A 16,287-nucleotide genomic window follows, 5' to 3' on the forward strand; every position below is an offset into this window, starting at 1 on the left:
GCTGGCTCAGCTTCTTTATTTGGAATCATAGACGGACCCTTATCAAATTAGAAAAGCTGCAGCTTCCACAAGGGGAGGGGAGGACTGGACTTTCCAGACTTTAGGAGGTATCAATTGAGCTCCTTCTTATCCTATGTAACTGATTGATTGTGGGTCACATGAGACCCAACCTGGTTAGATATGGAGACCTCCCAAGCAAAATGTCCCCTCATCAATCTTTTATTTATGGACAAGATGAGACCTACAATGGACTATTGTAAAAACCCTATTGTATTAAATACAAATAAAGCCTGGAGGATAATTTGCCAAGATAAGGGAAACCCGCAAAAAACCTCCCCTTATACTCCTATAGTGGGAGCATCAGGATTTCAGCCAAGGGTAACAGATGCTACATTTAAAACTTGGAAGTCCAGAGGTATCTCCTGCATGGGAGACATGTTCGATGGGGAGGTTGACACTCTCATACATTGTCTATGGACATGCCATAAGAACCGCAGGTATTGGGACAGAGCAGCAAATGCCTTGACAGAGATGTTGGGTACAGAAATTAGATTGGATCCAATGTCCCTGCTTTTGGGCTCTTCAGATTTTCCATCCCTGGATGTGTACGGGAGGAAATTATTTACCATTCTTTCCTTTTGTGCAAGGTAAAATATTTTAGTGAATTGGGTAGCTGAAGGCCCTCCAGGACTATCGAACTGGCACAGGTTAGTCATGGAATAAATCCCCCTTGACTTCCTCACAAATAGGGTCCACCAAAAAACGGAATTATTTTTTAAAACATGGCAGCCCTTTTTGAACTATATCGGCACAGATATTTCAGCCATACTGTCCAGGGCTTTTGTCTAGCTGTGGTAATGGTTCTGGCTGGTTCAGGGACCCCTGGGAGGAGGAATCCCGTATAAATATGGGTTTTATTATGACTTGATGTAAATCTATTTTGAGCATGTATCTAGTTATTTAATTATTTTGTTGTTTATTGCTAGTAATGTATGATATTCTATTTTATGTTTTGGTTGTTTGTAGGATAAATTAGTAGTTAGTTGGGTTTTTCTCTCTTTTTTTGGTTATTATTTATTTCTTTTTTTCTTATTTATTTAATTTTATATTGATGTTTATATTTATTTGTATTACTTCTGTAAAAAGTCTTAAAAATTTGTTTCCAATAAAAATACCTATTAAAAAATTGCAACCTTTTTCCAATGTATCTTTCATTTAATAGCTGTACCAAATATATTCATAAGGGTTAATTTGCTACAAGAAAATCACCAATACTGTTGAAAATCTGTTCATTACAAAAATAAGCATTTTAACTCACATCTGTACATTACCTGTGTGTTATCTAATTTCAAATAACTGAAAGTTACTGTTTAAAATATTTGCAAATTATTTTCTAGTTAAGTTGGGAGTTCAGTCCCTTCATATAATTGAAAAATAAAATATTGGAATCATTTAATATGTGTCTATTGGTATCCTTATGCTCAAAAGATCAAACTTAATTTTTGGAATGTTCTTGAAGACCTATCATAGGTATTTTGAAAGATGGCTCAAAGAACTTAGAAATGGCATCTTAAAATACCTTGCTAAAAACAAGACTTGCATTTGCTGAATGTCCTAAAGCATTTTATAACTAAAGAAATACTTTGATGTATAGCCACTGTAGTTAATTTGAATAGACACAGTAATGTGATCGACCAAATGTTGATTGATGGATAAATATTGGCTAGGACACTGAAGAAAAGAACTCATGTTCTTCAAAATAGTGCCAAGGAATCTTCCATGTTCATCTAAGCAGCCAGCTGGGCCTTTTAATAGATTGACTGAAAAACAGCGCATCTAAACAGTAAAACACCTCAATACTGCAGTGGGGAATTGATTAGCCTTGATTTATGTGCTCAGAACCTGAATCAGGGTGTGAATCCAGTGGTTTGTGACGCAATGGCAAAAGTGCTACAAACTTAATGACAGTTTACAGTGTGCTTTTAGATGGGGTAGAGAAAGCAAGAGAAATTAAAAAAAAGATGGGGGGATATCTGTTGAACAATTAAACTGGGAGGAGAAAGACATACTAGAAGAAGCTGCAAATGAGACCCAGTGAACTGAGGAAGAAAAGAATTTACAATCATACTGGAGTGCACGATAGGTGGTTATCTCAGTTGGCTGGCCAGTTTGTTTACAATACAGTCTAATGCTTATAGTACTGGTTCAATTCCCACACCTGCTGAGGCCACTATGAAGGACTCAATTCTCAAACTCTCCCCTCGCTTGAGGTGTGGTGACCCTTAGGTTAAACCATCAGTTGTTTCCTTTTAATGAGGGTCTGGTAGGACTATGATGACTTTACTTAAACCCCTAACAATCAGAGAGGATAAAGGAAAATACAATCACTGAGAAATGCAGAACAAAAGGAATGTAGTGATTTCAACCACCTTAATGTTAAGTAGAAGAAATTCAATGAAAGAGGTAGAATTCTTCAAATGCAGTAAGGAGAACTTTTTAACCCAGCGCGTAACATGCCCAACAAGAGAATTCTAGACTGTTGTAAGGAAAGAATCTGGGCAGGTGGGATGGGTATCTGTGGAAAAAAAATTAGTGATATTAATCAGAGTTGAGTTAGCATGAAAATAATAAAGATTGACCAAGAGTGTAAAACCTTTCTTTTAGGGAAAGACCAGTATTAATAAGACATGATTTTTCAAAAGTGCCCTGGAAAGAATAAACAAGGAGGAAAATCACTACCAATGCAATGAGAAGCTAAAGAGTGTTCAGAACAAAAATTATCCCACAAAGAAAAAAAGAGTTTGCATATCCATGGATGGAAAAGGCCAAGAGAAGTAGGATAAGGAAAAGAAATAAAGTTTTTGTGAGATATCAGAGTTTCAATACTGCAGAATGCCCAGAGAAAAAATTAAAAAGGAAATTAGGATAGCAACGGGAGTGTGCGAATAAGTATTGGCAAGTAAAATCAAGGAAAACACACAGGTGTTTTATAAATACATTAAAAAGCACTAAAAAGATGTGAAGATGGTGGACCTACACATGGCTTTTGATCAATAATTTCACAAAAAAAGCAGCAAATCAGATGCAACAGTGAAGGAAGTGTGCAGTATTGGTTGGGATAAACATATTGAAGGAGAAAATATTAAGATGCTTTGCATCTTTGAAAGTGCCCTGGATAAATTACCATATCCATATTAAATATTTCCCAAATAGCTAAGGGAAGTAAAGAAAGAAATATGGAAGCTCTGACCTTTTATTTATCTTTTCTGGCTGTAGGTGCCAAAGCATTGGAGAGTGGCAAATGTTATTCAGCTGTTTAAAAGATGAAGGAATAGCCTAAGCAATTAGAGACAATTCAGCCTAACCTGGATAGGTTTTAATGAGCAACCTAAAGAAGTAAATGAGGTTGTGAAGTAAAAAGACATAGTGAGAGTATTCCAGAGGACAGAGAAGGGACAAATGCAAACACAAAGGCACAGATTTTCAGAATCATTGAGATTCTATTGATCTGCAAAATGGTGGATGGGATGATGTGAAGTTATTCAAATCCCCAGCCCTTTAAAAATACCAATGTTAGTGAAGGTTTTAGAAACCACTATTGTATCAGTTAAAATAGGTGAAAATCACACAACACCAGGTTATAGTCCAACAGGTTTAATTGGAAGCACACTAGCTTTTTCAGCACCGCTCCTTTATCAGGTGGTTGTGGAGGACACAATTGTAAGGCACATAATTTATAGCAAACATTTACAGTGTGACGTAACTGAAATTATACATTGAAAAATACATTGTCTGTTGAGACTTTCATCTGTTCAAATACCATGATAGTTTCACTTCTTTCATGTGTAAATCACAAAACCTTTCTTTAAAAAGTTGCATTCTCAGGTTAGCTGTAACAATTGGTGTTAGCTATACAATATGTTGAAGGTGTTAGCCCCTGTGTTCTCTGTCTATGCCACAATGTTTAGATTAATTCTAATCTAAAAAGTGAGATAACAGAGTTTTACATGAATTCATGCAGTTTTTGAGCAAAGTACACTGTAACTCTGAAAGTACAAATTCACCCCACAAAATGTGTGTGCATGGTGGGTCTTTGTGTCTGTCTGGGTTGGGGGTTGTGAGTGTGAGAAGAGAGTGTGTATGTGTGTGTAGAGTGTCTTAAGTCTGTGAGGGGGTACATGTGTGTGCATGAGTGTAGAGTGGTCTAAGTCTCTGAGAGGATGCATGTGTGTGTGTTACAGACACACACTCCCACACACATCCTCTCAGAGACTTAGACCACTCTACACTCACTACACACACATATACACTCTCTCACACGTGCATCCCCTCACAGACGTAAGACACTCTACACTCACTACACACACATATACACTCTCCCTCACACTCACAACCCCCACCCAGACAGACACAAAGACCCACATGCGCACACATATTTTGTGGAGTGAATTTGTACTTGCAGAGTTACAGTGTACTTTGCTCAAAAACTACATGAGAACACAGAGCTAACACCTTCAACATATTGTCTAGCTAACACCAATTGTTACAGCTAACCTGAGAGTGCAACTTCTTAAAAAAAGGTTTTGTGATGTACACATAAAAGAAGTGAAACTATCATGGTGTTCGAACAAATGAAAGTCTCAACAGACAATGTATTTTTCAATGTATAATTTCAGTTACATCACGCTGCAAATTTTTGCTATAAATTCTGTGTTACGATCGAGCCCTCCACAAGCACCTGATGGAGGAGCGTCGCTCCGAAAGCTAGTGTGCTTCCAATTAAACCTGTTGGACTATAACCGGGTGGTGTGTGATTTTTAACTTTGTACACCCCGGTCCAACACCAGCATCTCCGAATCATGATTAAAACAGTTCTGTCGACATGACCCAATTGCTGTTTGGCTGCTCCCCACAATCTATCACCCTAAAATGTAGAAATGTGCAAGCATATCACCCACCAGCGGCGAGAGCGCGCAGGGCCAACTGCCGCGTTCCCGAATCCAACAGCCGCTCGTGCCCGCGACTGAGAAGGCAGGGGAGCGCGCAGATCATGCCCGCGACGGAGGGGAGAAAGGGACTGGTGAGGGAACGCGCGGCGCCGAAAGCCGTTTGTGCTCGCGGTGGGAGGGCGGAGTGCGCGAGCTGACGGCTTGGGCCGTTGGTACTGACAAGATGGTGGAACGCGGAGAGGTGATCGAGGAAGAGGCGAGTGAGCCGCTCCCGGCCGAGTCCCTGTGCTTCAGCCGCCGCGGCACTGAGCAGTCATCACACCGGCTGCTGGCTTACAGCGATGCCGTCATCTCCATCGTCGCCACAGTCATGGTAAGAAGGGCAGCGAGGGAGCGGCTGTGGCGCGCTGTTTAAAATACGTTTCTGTCGCAGACATTACCTTCACAGCCAAACTTCCGGGTAATCCGCAATCACTTGGCAGCATCGCACGACAGCAGGTTATAGTCCAATGGGTTTCATTCGAAATCACAAGCTTTCGGAGCGACGTGAGCAACAAAAATGCGGAACGTAGGCCGCTGCATTTCTTTTTTACAGCCTCAGCAATAAAACATGACGAACATTTTTTTTGCGATTCATAAACTCTAGCTATGCTGCCACAACCGACCCTTGGTATAGCCTTATTCTTTCATGATGTGGAGGTGCCTGTGGTGGACGAAGTTAAAAATCACAACGCCAGATTATATTCCAACAGGTTTATTTGTAATCACAGGCACTAGCTTTTGGAGTGCTGCTCCATGGAGCAGGGTCATAAGACACAGAATTTGTAGCAAAGGATCACAGTGTCATGCAACTGTGAAATGATATATTGAACAGCAGTCTAGGTTTGTTCAACATGTTGTTTCTTTTGCTTTAAATTTTGTCTTATGATCCTGCTCCACTGCTACCTGACAAAGGAGCAGTGCTCTGAAAGCTAGTTCTTTCAAATAAACCTGTTGGACTATTAACCTGGTGTTGTGTGATTTTTTTTTACCTTATTCTTTCAAGTAGTGTAAGAAAGCATTTTTTAAAACTACTTGACTGGATACAGAGATTGAAGAAATGTTAATGTGAGATGCTTTATTAACAGGCAGTGATGTGGATACATGGCTGAGGCATAAACAATGGATTTACAAAGGAAAATCATACAAATCTTATGAACTCAGGATTACATCATTAGATTACTAAATGACAGTAAAATCATAAAAAATGCTGATTTTGTTTTAAAGCTTTCATTGGATTCGTGTTAGCTAACTGGCTAGCTCAACATTTGTTCATTTCTTATTGTCCTTACCATCCCATTGAACACTAGTTGGGAAGGTAATTCTAGTATTTTCACCCAATAACAGTGAAGGATTGGCAATAAAATCGAAATCAGTATGGTGTATGGCTTCAAGGGAACTTGCATCTGCTGCCCTCATCCTTCCAGGCAGCAGGACTGTGACTTTGGAAGAAGTCTTGTTGAGTTTCTGTAGGGCACTTTCTACGTAGTGCATAGTACTGCCACTGTGCTAATGTTGAAGGAAGTAAATGTTGAACATATTTATTGGAATGTTGATCAAACAGACTGCTTTGACCTGCATGGTATCCAGCTTTGCAGTGAGCTGCACAGGTCCAGGACAGTTGAGAATTTCCATTACACTCCTGAATTATTTATACCTTGTAGACAGATTTGGATAGACTTTGGGAAACAGCTGAGTTAGTCACCAAGTTTAAGAGATCCTATTGAAATATTCTATCAGCTAAAAGCTGAGAACATGATCATGATCTTGTCCTTCTCTGGAGGTCTCCACTGTTTTAGATTTCAATTGCAAGCTAATTTGGATCACTGCATGTCACATCAAGAAGTAGAGGAGTGCAATGGATACTTTTGAGCTGTAGTGCTAAAGATCTGCACTAAAGCTTCTCTTGCCAAGTACAAATATAACAGCAGCATCTATTTGAGAGTGTACAAAGTTGCTCCAGTACATCATGATGATAGCACTACGTTAAAGGTGCTATATAAATATAGGTGAATTAAATGCCCCAAAGCACTTCAGTGGCATTATAAGGCCAAGTATGATTTCGAACCACATAAGGATACACAAGATTCGCTGCTTAAAAACCTCCTCAGAGGAGCACTTGAAAGAAGAAACATAAAGTAACAGATGAAGAAGATATTTCAGACCCAATGGTCTATGAAATCGATGCCACAACCGCCATTGTTGGAGCAATTAAAATTAGGGATGATCAAGCGGCTAAAATTATCGGAACATGGATGTCAGAAGATTATGGGACTGGGGTGATTTTAGAGGAGAGGGCAGGATAATTGGAGGAGTAATGATTTGATAAGATGCGAATTTTAAAATCAAGTCATTGGCCCTCCTTTGTTGTTCTCACCCAGAGATTGGTGAGAACAGCATTGTTATGTGAATTAAGACAGGGCCAGCAGGTTTTTGGATGACTGAGTTTATGGAGGAGAGAATGCACACGACCAGGATACAGGATAAACTGACCTTGCCAAATACCATTGGACAGCTTACTCCTAATCACTAGTAAATGACTCACCAATTTGCCATGAGCAATATTTATCAATAATCTGAGTACTAAAACCTACGTTGAATCATATAAGGACTTCACAATTCCAGCATGAATGGAAATGCTAAGTATCAGAATAAATTAGATTAGTTGCCCTTGATATCAAAGTCAAAAAGTTTGGCGTTAAAAAGCACAACAGGTCAAGCAGCATCTGAGGAGCAGGAAGGTCGATGTTTCGACATAAGCCCTTCATCAGGAATGTTCCTCCTCAGATGCTGCATGACCTGCTGTGTTTTTCCAGTGCCACACTTTTTGACTCTGATCTCCAGCATCTGCAATCCTCACTTTCTCCCTGCCCTTTATACCAAGGCCACATTTGATCAGTATAGCACCAAAGAAACCGAGCAAATCTGTTGAGTGGATGAAAATTTACATAGCTGTCATCATACCAGCTGAAAAAAAAAGATGATTGTAGTCATTGGAGCTAAGTCATTTTTGAGGAATTCCTCAGAGGAGCATTCTCTGCCTAACCATCACCATTTTCTACTTCATTAACGATTGTTTCTCAATCATATACTGACAACAAAGATGCTTGCTTGATGATACCACAGTACTTGCCTACCTTGATAATAAAGCAGGCCATTCTAGCCTACAGCAAGACCTATGTAACATTTGCATTGTGTGGGTACTTAAGTAACGACCACCACGAAACAAGGGAACAAACTGCCAACTTGATCCTCAACATGTTATCATTTCTAAATTCACCATCAACATTCTGGTGGTCACCATTCACCAGCCACTGAATTGGACCATGGCTACAACAGGGTGAAACCTGATGAACAACTCACCCACTGATGACAAATTGTTCATGCCTTATCTAAAAGACTCAAGTCAAATGATTTGTGGAATACACCCATGTCCTCATGATGGGTGCAGTTGCAACCACATATTAACCACATTGCCATATAGGACAATGCAGTTTACTTTGATCTTTTTGCTGCAAGCATGAGAGATTTTAACCCTAGAGTAGTTGATTTTGCAATCATATGACTAGATTTTCTAATCCACTTTATGAAGAAATGCTAATTAGATTTCTTCTAGGCTTTGATTCTGTTTAATGTTCTACTCTGAATTGTTAATGCATCCAGTCTGGAAAGAGACAAATATATTATGATATATATCTTTATATTTCTAAATTATGACATGTTTTGGAATATATTTACAGCATGCTGTTCATCAAATCAATTCTACCTAGTTCCTGGCTTGAAAATGAGGGAGAATGGATACCTTTAGGAGTTTCACATTAATTGCCCACTGCATTTCATAGATTAAATTTAATATAATAATTAAGAGCAGGAATACCTTTTTAAGGTACGACAATAATTCCCAGGAATAGCAAGGGAACAATGTAGCAGGTTCAGTCCCATTCCTGGATATAAAAAATTGTTGGAGAGACAAAATCTGGCAGCATTTTTATGTTTCCTTATAATGAAAAAAAAATATATTAAAAACCTGGCAAATTAGGGTTCCTATGCCATAGTGCTTGTGTCCTACCACTGAGCCAAAAGGCCCAAATTAAGCTCCACCTACTCCAAGCGTGTGTCAGAACTTGATTTTTATTTGCCAAGTTTTGTTTTCTTGTCAGCATTCCCTTTGTTCTTACCTATTTTAGTCCCTGTTCTGGCTAAGTCGTCTGCTTCTCCATTCTTCCTTTTTTCTTTCTCAGTCCTTAAGGCTCATGTTTTTTTCAGATACCCTATTGATCTTCCTTTCTATTAACCACTTGCACTTCCAGCAAATTATGGTGCAAAAGGCTTTTGAGCTCGATGGTACTGTAAAAAATCTAACTTGTGCTCTCCTCTCAAAATGTGTCATTTTGGCACTTCAGCTCAGTAATTTCACTGTGGCATGAGTAGAAGATAGGATCACCTTGCAGTAAATATCCATATTTTAATGAAAGGCTGTGTTGTGTACCGATAACATCCAAAGAGCTTCGAAATCGACGTTTCGGGCAAAAGCCATTCATCAGGAATAAAAGGGCTTTTGCCCGAAATGTCGTTTTCGAAGCTCCTTGGATGCTGCCTGAACTGCTGTGCTCTTCCAGCACCACTAATCCAGAATCTGGTTTTCAGCATCTGCAGTCATTGTTTTTACCTTGTGTACCGATAAAGCAACTCCATTTTTAGTGAATTAAACTTCCTTGTTAGTGGTGGTAGTTATAAGTTTTCTGCCCAATGAATAACAACAAATTGAAGTTTTTAATATAAGATTTTAGAATCTTGGATCAAAGCAGTAATACACGACTAAATCAACTGTATTGTTTTTGCTTCCAGATATTGCCTGTTTCTCATACAAAAATAAGGGCTGATCAGGTATTGTACCTCTGAAAGCTTAAATATATATTCTAAATAACATTATTAGTACATGTAATTTAATGTAAATGTGCAAGAATAGGGGAAATATATTTTTCTGTGTAAAAAATCTGCATTTCTGTTGGAATAATAATCAAAACCATGCAATAGCCAATAATGGAATACTGGAGTTTCTCCCCATTTCTAATAATAGGGTGGGGAGAAAGAAAACTATAACATCAGCCTGAGTTTCATAAGTAGTACCCTTCGTTTGAGTCAGAAGGCCATGAGTTCAAGGCCCATTTCAAGATTTAAGCATATAATTCAAGTTGATGCCACTGTGCAGTACTGAGCAAGCAGTGCACACTCTGAGGTGCTGTGTTTTGGATAAGACTTCAAACTGAGGCACTTTCTGCCCTCTTATATAGATATAAAAGATAACATGGTACTATTCAAAGTAGAGAAAGAACTTTTCCCATAGCTTTGCGCAACTAATACCATTAAAAATCAATTAAATGCTTTTCACATTGCTTTTTCTGGGTCTTCCCTGTGCACCTATTGGTTATTGTATTTGCCACAAAGCCACAATGTCAGCAGATCAAATGTTAATATATTGGCTGCTAAATGTTTTTGTATTTTTGTTTCTGTCCGAAAGCCATTATATGATGATAAATGAAGAGTAAAACTTGCTGCAGTGGTTTGAAAATGAGAGATAGGAAAAAAAAAGACAATTAATGCATTTGTTTTTAATAAGTTGATAACTCTTGCAATTTATACTGAAAATGAAGTTAATTCCACTGTAATTATACTCCTAATTTAAATATTAACAACTCATGGAAGTGGATTTAGCAGCTGCCATACAGATACACCATAGAGTGGTTATGTACATTTTTGATTATATCTACTGCCAGATAACATCATTATATTTTCTGAACTAGGAGCTGGAAGAAAGTCTGCAGCAGCTTCTTACAACCAAGATAGCTGTTTACATTATGACATTTTTAATAGTGACTGTAGCTTGGGCTTCACATATCAGGTAAATACTATTTTTGCAAATGTGGTACACTTTCATTTCAAACAAATCAGATGGATGCGAGATCTCTTATTTTTGAAAGTTATGTGGAGGGACTTTGCATTAATACTTTGTTTCATCTGCGAGTTTTGTTATTGTTGATATAAATATGATGGAACCATGAATTCCCACTTAAAAACTAAAAAAAAAATGTTTCCATTTTTGAAATGTGTTACTTGAACAGAAATTTTGAAGAGAACTGAAATTTTTAAATATCTTCATTTAGATTGTTCCAAGTGATTGAGCGAATAGATGATGTTCTTGCCCTTCTGAACTTGGTGAGTATCCAATTTATTCAGATTTTCAAACTAACTGAACAAGAAACAGGTGTTGTTCTCTCTTGGGCAAATATATCCATAATATGGGCAGCACAGTGGTTAGCACTGCTACCTCACAGTACAAGAGACCTGGGTTCAATTCTCGCCTCAGGTGACTGACTGTGTGGAGTTTGCACATTCTCCCCTTGTCTGCGTGGGTTTCCTCCGGGTGCTTCGGTTTCCTTCCACAGTCCAAAAACAAAGTGCAGGTTAGGTGAATTGGCCATGCTAAATTGCCCGTAGTGTTAGGTGAAGGAGTAAATGTAGGGGAATGGGTCTAGGTGGGTTGCAATTCGGCGGGTCGGTATGGATTTGTTGGGCCGAAGGGCCTGTTTCCACACTGTAAGTAATCTAATCTAAATATCAAGTCGCTGGTTAGATGCTACCTTTGTAAATTCCACATTGAAATTGTTCCTGATGCTATTATTGTTTTTTTATCATTTGTATTGCACTTTATTAAAGACGTTGTGTATTAACACTAGTTTTTCCCCAATCTCTGATGATTAAAAGTGACTCCAGGTATGTCCGTAATGAGTTGATTGACTTCTATTGAAGAATAATGTTGAGGCACTACAGTTAGTAGAAAGTGAGGACTTCACATGCTGGAGATCAGAGTTGAAGTGTGTGGTGCTGGAAAAGCACAGCCGTTTGGGCAGCATCTGAGGAGAAGGAGAGTCGAACGCAGATAGAGGTGGGGAGGGGAATATACCTCTTGTTAGGTCCACGCCTCCACCAAGCCACCCTCCACTCCCGGCACCTTCCCCTGCCACTGCAAGAAGTACAAAACCTGCGCCCACACCTCTCCCCTCACCTCCGTCCAAGGCCCCAAAGGATCCTTCTACATTCCACACAGATTTACCTGTGCTTCTGCACATGTCATCTACTGTGTCCATTGCTCTCTATCTGGTCTCCTCTACATCGGAGAAACAGGACGCCAATTTGCAGAACATTTCAGAGAACATCTCTGGGACACTCACACTAAGGAACCCCACCGCCCTGTGGCTGAATACTTCATCTCCCCCTCCCACTTTGCCCAGGGCATGCAAGACCTGGGCCTCCTCCACTGCCAAACTCTAGCCACCTGACGCTTGGTGGAAGAACGCCTCATCTTCCGCCTTGGAACCCTCCAACACACATCAGTGTGGATTCACCAGTTTCCTTATTTCTCCTCTCCCCACCCTATCCCAGATCCACCCTTCCAATTTGGCACTGCCTTCTTGAACTGTCCCACCTGTCCATCTCCCTTCCCACCTATCCATTCCACCCTCCTCTCTGACCCAACACCTTCATCCCCCAGCTTCATCTACCTATCGCACTTCCAGCTATATTCCACCGCCCAGCCCCATCCCCATCCCCCCTTCCATTTATCTCTCAGCCCCCTTGTGCCACCCCGTCATTCCTGATGAAGAGCTTATGCTCAAAATGTCAACTCTCCTTGGATGCTGCCTGATCCACTGTGCTTTTTCAGTCCCACACTCTTCAGCACTACAATTAGTCCCAGGATTATCAAGATAAAAATCAATATCTGCAGAAATTTGATCATGCTCGACTGCACTGTTGCTTATATTAGTTATTTGCTGCTACTTAGTTTCATGTTATTTAAATCAGATAATGGAAGCAGTATCCACTGAGATTTCAGTGCAGAAGAGTCCTCATGTCTGATGAAGGGCTAATGCCTGAAATGTTGACTCTCCTGTTCCTTGAATGCTGCATAACCGGATGTGCTTTCCCAGCACCACATTCTTCGACTCTGATCTCCAGCATATGCAGTCCTCACTTTCTCCTAGAGATGTCAGTGCATTTTAATGAAGAAAAAAATTGTTGAGAAAAATTTACAAAGTAAAATGTTGAACTTTGTTTTAAAAATGGGGGAAGATTTGCATTCTTGTATTGTCTTCAGGGTGTGTGTATTAAGCAGAATTTCTGGATCATTATCTGTTCTGATATCGAAAAATTAATAATTTGTACGGTCTGTTCACATCAGTTAGAAAACAGCACTAGTATTGTTTGAGTACAAGTGCAAAATTGAGGAGCACTAAGACTTATGGAATTTATCAAAATCATGAAATATTTTTCATAGTCTATAATTTATATTGTGTGTAAGTTATTATCCATTTTGCATTGATCAGTGGTTGCATAGTGGTCCCTCAGTCAGAAAGATCTACTCCAAAAACATACATATTTTAGGCTGTCACTACAGTGCAGAATTATGAAAGTGCTGCTTTGACATATATGGCATCTTTTTATTGAAACATTAAACTGAGATCCTGTCTTGCCTCCCCTGGTTAATGAACGGATTATGTGTCAATTATAATTTCATTGTGGGCCCTTGACATGCTAAAAATGAGTTCTTCATTTTTGACAATGTAGTAAGATGCTATACATTATACTTCAAGATTACTGATTTGGCTATAAAACATTTTTGGGATGTCCTAAGGTTTTTCAAATATACTACATAAATACAGGCTTTTAACTTTTACTCTGGTAATGTTTCTTCTGTCTTAAGTGGGAGACCTGGAATAGATATCCTCAAAATCCAGACAAAGGTCAATTAAGGATAGCCTTCGTAACTTGTTGCCACTATTTTACAATAGCTATTCACTCCTCAAAAATCAGCTGTCATCCAGTGTCAGTTTTAACAGATGGAAAATCATTGGTCACCTCTGTGCTAAAACTAAACTGACAATCATAGATATGTATGACCTAGTTTGCAGATAGTTGCAGTGTTTGTTATCCACTCTGCATGGGATTTGGATATCACTCTGGATCACTTTATTTGTCAAACAAGAAACTTATCTGTCATTGACTTTTGCTGAAACAAAGCTCATATCAACATTGACCTGGTTGATCACATAGTCTATCCTCTGTATGTGTAGAAGGAGAGACTTTAAAATATGTTGAACCGTTCTACCTTAGCAGTCACCATTCTCAAACAGCCACCATCCAGAAGGAGAACCAAATTATGGTGAGCTGCACAAATTCAGCCTTCTATGAACTACAACAGTGAGCATTTGATGATGGAGACCTCTGCAAGTCAACAGAAGTCCTATTCTATGGTGCAGGTGTTGTTACCACACCACTGACCTACAGTGTGACCTGCTTTGTGTATCAGTGATATCTAAATGAATGCTAGAGAAATTCCATCAGCACTACCTCTGTCACATCTCTGGGAAGCATCAATATCGTTCTTGAAGCCATTCAGGCAAAACTCCTGCAAAAACAACTTCAGATAGTGTTGTGTTTGCATGACTAAAAGCCATCTTCCTTGCTAGCTCCTGTTCCCTTGACTGTTCCATAGTGTCAAAGTTGTCCCAAAGCTGCTCTTGAATCCTGGCTGCATTTAACCCTTGTGACTAGGAGGAGTTTTTTTCCCAGTCATTTAGAATGGCGATAACTTGTTCCATGAAGCTGCATAACTTGTTCCATGAAGCTGCATCATGCTTTGTATACCAGTACCACAATGATGTACTGACAACGAACAAGGAAATAAAGCAGATCCCATGACCTTATGGGGCATCCTGCTCCATGCACCCAAAGACCTGAGCTCTGCCAATCAGTCATATGAGAAACCGTGACCTTGCTTAAATGTCATTTTCAAATCAAAGTACAGCCAGTCTCTCCTGCGGTGTTAATGCTGTTCACTAATCGATGTGAACAGACAGCATTGAATAGCATCTTCATAATCTCAGGATAGATAATGAATCAGGAGTTCGAAACATACATGTTTAATACATAAACCCTGAACACATTTGTATAAGACATGCAATCTAAGAATCTTCATTTTTTTTTTAATTAAAAGGTTCTCCTGATTTTTTTTCTTTTAAAATAGCCTATTCTTTGTGGTTATTTCTACATTAAACTACATAGCCAGTAGATCTGAACAATACTACCAGTTATATATTTCTTTGGTTTAGTGCCAAGTGAATTCAGTCTTCCATTGTGGTTATTTTTCAGTGTGATGAATCTGAACAGGAACATCATTACTCTGCAGAAATTTTCATAGCATGTTTAAAAAGTGCCGAACAAGTCACTGTTAAACCAGGACTTCACACTGAGCGGTACTTGGTGTGAAGCCCAAGAGACGCAAGACTTCCCATTATACAGAGTATGGCAGCTTATATTTTGGGTTACTCAAGATTCAGAATCTAAACTGACTCTAGTTATCCTGCCAGTTTTTCATCAATGCAAATTTTACACCAGTTGATAATGAAGCAAAATTAATATATAACAGCAATCTTATTTAGTATTGGTTTCATACACTGCAGCATCAGTCTGAATTGTAATCTAAAGTGATATATTTATTTTTTAGGCATGTATGATGCTCATAACCTTCCTGCCTTATACGGTAAGTTACTATTATAAGTAGATACATTTTATGGAATTTTTAGCATTCACTGTTGTCTAAGTAGCATACACCACAATGTTTAAGGCATCAACAATTGTGTTTTATAATGTATTCTTTTTGTCAAAATATGCATTTCTTTGCTATGAACTTTCAGAAGAGTGATTTTGCCTAGTAAAGTTTTTCATAGGTTCATTATATTTATGTTGAATATGTGGTAATTAGAATTGTACACACTTAATTCACATCAGTGCAGAGTAGCTAAAGGTTGTGGCCCACATCAATACTGATGACATAGGTTGATAGAAGAAGTTCTGTAGTCAAAGTTTAGGAAGCTAGGAAATAAAACTAGTGATTTTCGGATTACTTCTGATACCATGTACAGATGAGTACACAAAGGGAAGGCTGTAGAAAATGAATGTATAACTGGAGAACTGATAGCGGAGTGAGGATTTTAGATCCTGGACATTAAGGGATTTTCTTATGAGGAATGGATGTGTAGATTGGATCTGTACTGATTGGAATTCAAAAGATTGAGAGGTGACCCTATTGAAACATACAAGAGTTTTAGGGGACTTAACATGTTAGATGCTGAGGAGTTGTTTTTCCTTGTGGGAGAGTCTAGGACCAAAGAGCATAATGTCAGAGTAAGGAGCCACCAGTTAGAATATAGAAGAGGAATTTCTTTTGTCAGAGTAACAA

At 38.9% G+C, this 16,287-nt stretch overlaps 1 protein-coding gene across 1 annotated transcript in view; it reads left to right on the forward strand.

Annotated features, from left to right (window-relative positions):
- The first annotated feature begins 5,093 nt into the window (after nucleotides 1-5,093).
- Nucleotides 5,094-16,287, forward strand: part of tmem175 (transmembrane protein 175) — a 43,964-nt gene continuing 32,770 nt past the window's right edge. Inside the window, exons 1-5 of the mRNA XM_043696141.2 lie at nucleotides 5,094-5,322; nucleotides 9,837-9,875; nucleotides 10,793-10,890; nucleotides 11,153-11,204; nucleotides 15,553-15,588. Coding sequence (XP_043552076.2) covers nucleotides 5,173-5,322; nucleotides 9,837-9,875; nucleotides 10,793-10,890; nucleotides 11,153-11,204; nucleotides 15,553-15,588 — 375 coding nt within the window. The 5' untranslated portion in view covers nucleotides 5,094-5,172. The remainder of the gene's footprint in view (nucleotides 5,323-9,836; nucleotides 9,876-10,792; nucleotides 10,891-11,152; nucleotides 11,205-15,552; nucleotides 15,589-16,287) is intronic.

This window comes from Chiloscyllium plagiosum, unplaced genomic scaffold, assembly GCF_037043375.1.
Source record: "Chiloscyllium plagiosum isolate Xiang-an unplaced genomic scaffold, Cpla_swu_hap1 HiC_scaffold_1, whole genome shotgun sequence".
Taxonomy (NCBI): domain Eukaryota; kingdom Metazoa; phylum Chordata; class Chondrichthyes; order Orectolobiformes; family Hemiscylliidae; genus Chiloscyllium; species Chiloscyllium plagiosum.